General features: G+C 38.4%; 1 protein-coding gene across 2 annotated transcripts in view; it reads right to left on the reverse strand.

The window, feature by feature from the left end:
- Positions 1-5,413, reverse strand: part of LOC115343861 (SAM domain-containing protein SAMSN-1-like) — a 96,710-nt gene extending 91,297 nt beyond the window's left edge. For both annotated transcript variants that reach the window (XM_030020403.2, XM_030020401.1), the window contains exon 1: positions 5,283-5,413. In XM_030020403.2, the coding sequence (XP_029876263.1) occupies positions 5,283-5,306 (24 nt within the window). In that variant the 5' untranslated portion in view covers positions 5,307-5,413. The remainder of the gene's footprint in view (positions 1-5,282) is intronic.
- Between the last annotated feature and the right edge of the window lie 3,609 nt (positions 5,414-9,022).

A 9,022-nucleotide genomic window follows, 5' to 3' on the forward strand; every position in this document is an offset into this window, starting at 1 on the left:
GCCTTTTGAGGCCCTTTGCATCAGGAATTTTACAGGAGAAAAGACCCTCGTTCAGATCTAGAAGAAAATAATTGTCTGTAGCTCTTTTCTTTGCATGATATGAATATCATGGCATACAGAGACTAGATCGATCATAAGGTGGAGAGAGGAGCATTTAGTAATGCAGTCAGGTCATTCACTAGCTCAGTGTTTATATGTGAACTCCTGTGTATGGTGGGATGATAGCAATCCAGCTAAAATGAACAAGGAGTATATGAAGATGATTACAGGGAAAGCACTACAAACCTCAACCACTCAGATCTCCTACTCATGCTACACTTTAGAGGATGGTCTTTCCACATTCAGGTAATTGTTAAAACAGTATTTTTAAGTCAAATCCATTTCTAAGTAACATCACATCCCAATAGCCATAGCAGCATTAGCTTCTTTCTATTTACTCTATGGTTTCTTTAACATGTGGAGGCTCCATCTAATTAATAATTTTTCTATTATACCACTTTTATTAATACTTATTTTCTCTGCGTCTCGCACCATGGAAAGATTAGTTTTTAGTACCAAGGGCTGTTTCAGTTTACAACATTAGATGTAATATATTTTACATTGTGCTCTCAGCCCATCTTTAAACCAACCATCAAAATAAAATATGTAACTAGTTCAATGCTACTGAAAATCACTAAGACAATTACACTTTCACTTGATACTTAACTTTATGTTTTACTAGCAAAAGTGGTGGTTAGCAAGCTACCATATGGAAGAGAAACAGACAAATGCAAGGGATCTTATTTGTCTTAAACCCCAAGATCAGTGCTCAACTTGAATAACTGATCTGAGCAACCCTGTGATTAGAAGTGTTGTATCCTTTCTCTACTGCCCTTCTTACACAGGTTTCTGATATACAAGATGTCAGCACCTCTTAAGTATCTGAAATTCTTCCCTGTCTTCATTACTTCCATTACTAATGCCACTGTTCACTGCCAAAGAAGGTAGGATCTGGTCTTTAAGTATTGCTTTGTGTAAGGAAGTCTTTCATGCTCCTCACATCCACTTTTTTATGGAAACTTTACTGAAATTCAGTTTTTCTTTGAAACAGAAATACACCTGGCTGCATCTCTCTTAGTAAATGACAAGATGGACAGGAATGAACCAGGGTACTGTAACATGATCATCTGCACTGGTGCACCCTGTCATGGTTTAACCTCAGCCAGCAACTAAGCACCACGCAGCCGCTCACTCACTCCACCCTCCCGCAGTGGGATGGGGGAGAAAATCGGGAAAAGAAGTTAAACTCGTGTGTTGAGATAAGAATGGTTTAATAGAACAGAAAAGAAGAAACTAATAATGATAACGATAACACTAATAAAATGACAACAGCAATAATGAAAGGATTGGAATGTACAAATGATGCGCAGTGCAATTGCTCACCACCCGCCGACCGACACCCAGCTAGTCCCCGAGCGGTGATTCCCCACCCCCACTCTCCCCAGTTCCTATACTAGATGGGACGTCCCATGGTATGGAATACCCCGTTGGCCAGTTTGGGTCAGCTGCCCTGGCTGTGTCCTGTGCCAACTTCTTGTGCCCCTCCAGCTTTCTCGCTGGCTGGGCATGAGAAGCTGAAAAATCCTTGACTTTAGACTAAACACTACTTAGCCACAACTGAAAACATCAGCGTTATCAACATTCTTCACATACTGAACTCAAAACATAGCACCGTACCAGCACTGTACTAGGAAGACAATTAACTCTATCCTAGCTGAAACCAGGACGCTGGCCCTCGCTTGTTTTATGTCAACTAACAGACATCCAAATGATTCATTGGCACAGTTGTTAAAACACCATCAAAACTACACTTGACAGGCAGGTTGCATGCAGCTACCTTGTTTTGGAGGGTCTGATACAACAGACACAGGTGCTTGTGTGCCAGGGAGGCTCAATGCCTGGACACCTTCCTGGACATGTGTATTTTATTAATTGGCCCTTCTGTAAAGAAATCTGAAAAACCTGTTATTTGGGCTAAGTGTACAACCATGGTCAAAGATGGCCCCAGCTAAGGAGACACTTCTGCTGCTTCCAGGAGTAAATGCTGCCAAACCAGTAAAAATACACCCTGTCAGAAAACAGAATAACTCAGGACAGGTTTAACCGGTAGTGTTGCAGGTGAATTGGTGATAACCCCAGTGTGTATAGCCTCGATATTGGAGAATTGATTCAGGAAAATAATGTAAGAAAAATATTCTACCTTAACCAAAGGACTTGATGATCAATAGTGTCTTTTATTTCTCAGATTTGTAGGATGCTGCCATTTATTAGGCAGGGTATCAAAACAGATGGTTTGGTGACATAATTTCTTGTAAATCATACAGAATCGGTGCTTGATTTGGGCACGTCTCTGTATATTGTCCATAATACAAACAGTATTGTTCTGATTTAATTGTCTTACATGCTAAGCACCATAAGACGGAAAAGACACTGCAAATTCAGGGTCTAAGGTTGACCTTTTAACATAAAATATCTACAAAAGAAGGGACATTTATCCTTTATATCATTTTGTAAATGAAAAAGGGACACAAGGTTTTGAAGGCAAATCTAATTTGCCTGCAAATCCTTTGAGACCAAGGCAATGAGTCTGATGCAAAATTAATCTCAGTTGAAAAACCAAATCATTCTGAAGTCAACTCAGGACACAAAGTACTGCTGGGGAAACACCCCATGCTGGAAGACTCATACTAGGATATCAAAGGGCTCCCAGGTGGCAACAGATTGGAGTAATTTCTGTCTGCCTCCCTGGGAAAGACAGAGTCCAGTCCAGGCTCCAAAGCCTTTACAACCATCTTGTGATTCTTGAGCGTCTTCAGCCTCCACATCACCACTTGCTAGACTGGCCCATAACACCATAACACTGTGTCTCTCATTATAAAAATACATCTCAGTATTATGGACAGATATGAAAGCAAACCCACAGAGAGTCAAATCTGACAGCATAAACTGATGTTCCTTTAACTAGTGTAGTGTTCCACCACTTTGGATCAGCCAGAAGTTTGGTTCTACTCTGTTTTTAAACAGAATATTCTTGTCATTCCCTCAGGTTGTAGCTTACTTCAACAACTATACTCTACAGGGTAGAAAACTATTGTCTGAGCTATAAAACAATGTATTTTAAAAATATATGCATATGTACACACAAGCACACACTCGTTGCAGTCTGAAATCTTGTCAGTCAGTCAAAGTGAGGAAAATACTTCCATGAGAATACTATTTTTTTTGACAGCTCTTTTTGTTCTGTCTGCTGGTAGTCTAAACTTCTGTTATATGGTTTCAGGTTTAGCAGTTACTCCAGACGTTCACTTGATGTAAATGAGCAGTGATTTCTATTCATCAGTGGCTATTTGCATCTGCTAAGGAACTGGGTCCTCTAGTGTCTTTAAAAGTTGTCTTTAAAGCCTAATTATTTTGTTGCTGTGCATTATTTCTGACTCGACTCTCTTGAAGAGAAAAATACCCTTATATTGATAGTTCAACCACTTTGTTGCGAGCCTTTTCACAGTCACAGGCCAACAGAGTAAAAGTAGCTAGTGTACATACTTGGCTCACTAGCTCATTTCCAAGGTAGACAATCTGATTACGGAAAGCAACTGCACCATGCCGCATGCATAGGGAGGACTGCACAGAGCTCTGAGTTTTATGAAATACATTACTGACCTATGAATTATCTTTAGATCTTGATAACCTGTGACATGTTTTGCTACGTGCTCTAAAGATTACCAAAGCAGACAGAATGGCTCACATGGAAAGCTTGTAAAGAACGGAGGTTATCATCTTCTTAACAGCAATCTTTAAACAGAACTAATTATTTCATTACAGAAACTATCATGGCACTAGCTTTCACTTGTCTGAAACATCCATTATTACTGCAGTCATTATCTCTCTCTCAGAAACTCCAGTTGCTGCATACCCAGTTTAACGGAGAATCTGCAACTTGACCTACTCTCATCCACACAATCTTCCTCACATTTTGTCTAAATGCTGATTTCTCAACTGATACAAGGCTCAACACCTTTTAAAAAAGTGAACAACATAGAAAGAAAGAAGCTGCCCTGATGGAACAGTACAATATTGTTAGAACAGTTCTGTCCCAAACTTCAGAAATGAGTATTTTCAAGATGTTACAGATTGTGTCACAAAGCCATTGTTAACTTTGAACAAATACACAGGTATTCACATTAAACTATGACCAAAAGTGTCATTGAATTCCAGGGCAATTATTTTTTATGAGTGACTTTTGTGACAGAATCCTAAAATACCACTGCATTTTACTTTAAATACTCCAAAACATCTTTTAATCCTTATGATCTGGAGAACACCAGTCCTCTGCACTAAGATAGCATTAGCAATCAGGAACAATGGTTTACACAAAGCAGCTCCCCTGTTTGAATTTGTGTCAGTGCAATTTGAATATTGATTTTTATTGTTCTTTCTAAACATTTGGGGAAGATATAGTAAACATCTGGACAAAAGATGAAAAATGGGCAAACAGATCTACTGTGCTGTGTAAATACAGCAAATATACTCATCTAGTTACCATTACTAATACTGAGCATTAGTATTGACAGATGGTTAAGCTTTGAAAACATAAACAGTTTCCATGGATTTCCTATCCTGATTTACCTGTTCATTCTGACCAGTTGTCTTGGGGCAAGGAAAGAGGGGGGGAAAAAAAGAGAAAGTAAAAAAAAAAAAACCTGAAGAGCATCTTAAATCAATTCCTCTGACTGTGAGTAAATATTGCCATATGACTGGATCAGCCCTGATGATTATGTATTCATGCTTGGCTAATAGAAAACTAAAGCTTGAAAAGTTCTAGCAGTTCTCCCAAACTACTTAAGAAGGAAAACAGATACTATTACCTCAAAACCCTCTTAGCTTAAAGCAAATTATAGCTTACATATATTTAGTAATTTTAACATACATATGAGGTGTTCTACTGTGTTGGGGTCAAATGCCTCATGTTTAAATCTGCATGTTTTTGTAATAGCCAGAGATAGTGTGCAGTACATTTATTATATGCTTTTTGCTTCATCTTATTTTTACTGAATCATATTTTGCTATGTATAATTTCTCATACATAAACTCTTTTGTCTATGCTAGAGAGACTCGCTGTTGTTACACAACCCTTGCACAGTTTGTGATATAACACCTTGATTTTTTTCCATCCAAACACACCCACCAGTTCAGTTTATCAACTCATTGACCCACTAAATAAAAACATGTGTATGTACACTTACCAGAGAAAAACAGAAAAGATTCATGTTGGTATTGAGATCCACTCCAGCACCCCAAAATTCTGCTCCACAAACTCCCGCCGCACAATGCAGCTCCTCCTTGCTCTCCCAGCTGTTTGTACATTTCTCCCTGGAGATTACTGCAAGATAAAATCCCTGCAATAATCCACTGGATTCAGAGCCCATTATCAAATGAGATAGGCTTCCCCAGGCCAGTACAAACTGTTTTCTGAATTAAAGAACAATGTTTACCAACAAAACAAAAGCATTGTCTGAATGATTATGATGGACTTGGGAAATGCTCTCTTGCAGTCTGTTGTTTCCACTTAGCATATCATTGAATAGAAATAAAACTTTCTGCCTAAGACCACTGGAACATACAGCTAACTCCAAGGCAAATCTTCTCAGTTTACTCAGATTATCAAGACACACAGAAATTCTTGGAAAATGCTGATTTTCTATACAGATGAATCAATTTACAAAATTCAGTAATTATTGTTGACTACATTTTGAATGGAAGTATTTTACTTAGGGACCTTGGAAAAGAAACCTGTGAGCCACAGTCAAATTATTAAAAAAATAACAAAACCAAAAACAAACAAAAAAACCCAAACAAAAACCTCACACTCTGGGTCTGTACACTAAAGAATAATTACCAAACTGGTGTCTGACATGTTGACTGCTTGATGGTGCAGATTAGGACTAAACCAATTTTGCTATTAGAAAACATGGCAAATCTGGAAATTAAAAAATTGGGAGTATTCAAAGCTGATCAATGGGTTATAATGAGAGGTATCATAGTGTATATGGACAGGCAGATGAGGGATAAGAAATTGTAAAGAAAAACAGTAGCCTGTCACTAACTGGTATAAATCAACAAAATTTCATCACCTGTAGTGGACTAGAAGAGTCTGAGGAACAAATAATGCTGAAAGCACTGTGAGTGTCTAATTGTTTCAGGTTATGAAATACCTGAAATTAGACTGGGTTTGGAATAATACTGCCCCCTAACCCACAATTAATTTCCCATAGCTCTTATGTGAATGCTATGATATTTGGTTACATGAACAAGCAGCAGTTGGTACCAAAGAGATAAGCTGAAATTCACCACAAATGGACAGGTAGTGTCACTTTGTGACCAAGATCTTGATTTCCTTTCTTTTGGCCCAGAGCTTCATATTTGTAAATGTCAAGCATCTCTTTCATTGCTCGTACTTCTGTCTATTTCAGTTTATTCTAGTAATTTTGCATTTGACCCTGTGCCCCAGTGAATTTGAAATGTCCATATTTTGGCAGGATAAATACATTTTAACATAAGTTAGTTTCTACCCTGAACAAAACCCAAACAAGGCTCACACAAAGGCACACCGACAAACACCAAAGGACAGATAAGATTCAAGATTTTAAATCATAGAATCATAGAATGGTTTGGGTTGGAAGGGACCTTAAAGATCATCTAGTTCCAACCCCCCCCTGCCATGTCCCCCTGTCCAGGGACACCTTCCACTAGACCAGGTTGCTCAAAGCCCCATCCAACCTGGCCTTGAACACTTCCAGGGATGGGACATCCACAGCTTCTCTGGGCAACCTGTTCCAGTGCCTCACCACCCTCACAGGTGGTGGAAAAATAAAAGATCTTTAGTTCGTACTTTTCCTATTTACTGTGAAGTATATAAACGTCTTTTTTGAAGGCTTTTCCCTGGCCTCCTTTTCAGTTATAATTTCAGATTGGTTTAACGTATTAGAAAAGTAGGGTTGGCTATGAAGAGCTTCATGAAAAATGTTATGGTTTAGAAGCCAATTAACAAGACACTTCTCATTTACTCCTCCTACAAACCTGAGGAACACTAACAGATTTTGTCAATTACCACCTAGTGACACTTTCCTAATGTGATTATACAAAAATAGACATCTGAGAGGCCTAGCTTGCTGCAGATGGGGTTGCATTTGCTTTGTGGCTTACTTGCTAGCCCCCTCATGAGGGAGCAAGTTCTTATCCTTCCTGTGTCTCAGGTTCTTCAGCTGGAAAAACTGAAATAACAGCACAAACCTCATAAGCAAAGTACTATGAAAGTAATGGTCAAAACCTCCCTGTCCCAGCTATGGAGAATTACTTTTTTTTTTTTTTTTTTAATGCCTATTTACAGTCATAGCTGTCTGGAAAATTCCAGAAAGACTGAAGAGCTAGTAAAATGACAAGATATAATAAGGAACCAATACCTAAGTAACTTGGGGGATGTGTTTTTCATTCAGACTGATTTAATCTCTTGATTTTGGGTTGTGGCTTTTGAGGGGGGGGTTCTATGCATATTTACTGTGAAACCTTTAGGAGGAAGTTTCTTAATTTTATACCACTGATCCTCAAGGTAAGAGTAGCTAAGAAAGCACAGATTTCATGCTGAGCTATTCAGTTTTTGTTTTGCTTATATTTGTAGACATGCAGAAAAGAGAATAATTTAAGAAGAACAACAAATTAAAAGATAAAAAGCAGCCTGTATCTACATTTACAGACATACACATATATGGCAAGCAACTATGTAGGAAGGCAAAAATGCAGAGCTGTACAAGACAACCTTTTGTGAAGAGAGATAAATGCTCATCTGGAAACTTTCGAGGGCATTGGGCCAACTCTTGTTTCAGTTGTTCCTGCTTCACCATTTGGACAGGTGCAATTCATCACATCAGGCTTGAAATCTCATGAGCTAGGCACTATTCCATTGAAGTAAAATATGAAAACCAGAGGCAGGCTTTTTGCAAATACAGAGCTAGAGATTGAAACTGGGAGTCATACTGGTTTAGACTCTGTGGACATGCCTCCTGAGTACATGTCCCACATGGCTTGTTTGACTTCCTTCATTCTCCAAAAGGCAGACCTCCAGCATTCAATTGCTCTCATTTCATATCCTGGTGCATTCATCCTTTTGTTTCCAGCTGTATCAGCTCTCTGCATATATCTATACCAAAGGCATTATGGTGACAGTACTGGGTGAAAGTTATTCAAGTCAGGTTTAAAATATTCAGTTCAAATATCCCACTTGAGAAACAGAGAAATTTAACCCCTTCTGATTTCCATTCTGCTGGGCTAATAACTTTACAAGGCATAGCCTTTAGTGAAGACTTCAAGTGGCATCCCAAAGCACTGCTGCAGATATTCTGGAAGCAAGCCACTAAGACCTTAAGATTAAAGACTGCAAATTTGTTTTTACATGTTTTTGAGTACTTACAGTGTTAAGACTCCTCTTATGAAAAGGTAACATTTTAGACCTCTACTAATTCACTGATATAGCCATCTCTAAGGGTCAAGTTTGTTGATAGGCCTAAAGTATAGATGACATTACCCATCAGGTTCCAGTCCTAGACTAATGGATAAATTACAAACTGTGAGGAAACAGCTACTCTAGTAAATAAATTAAGATGCCAGAGCTTATGATTGATTGATCAGGATGAATAATATAAACAAAATATATTCTTAATGCCACTTGATACCACAGCTGTCTGTGTAAAGAATTTGAGCTTTGAAAAGAATTTAAAAAACAGTAACTAAGTAGAACAAATTTTAAGGTAACATCAATGTGTGACATCTATGTACATTTTTACCTGGTATAAATAGAGCAATTTACAGCAGCAGTAGCATACCAGAACACCAAACCCACACCAAAATGAGGGTACAGAAATCAGTTTTACCAAACAGAAAACACTTGAACCTTCCCTTCCCAGCTCTGATCTTGCACTACTGTTAGCAT

Source organism: Aquila chrysaetos, chromosome 7 (genome assembly GCF_900496995.4).
Source record: "Aquila chrysaetos chrysaetos chromosome 7, bAquChr1.4, whole genome shotgun sequence".
Taxonomy (NCBI): domain Eukaryota; kingdom Metazoa; phylum Chordata; class Aves; order Accipitriformes; family Accipitridae; genus Aquila; species Aquila chrysaetos.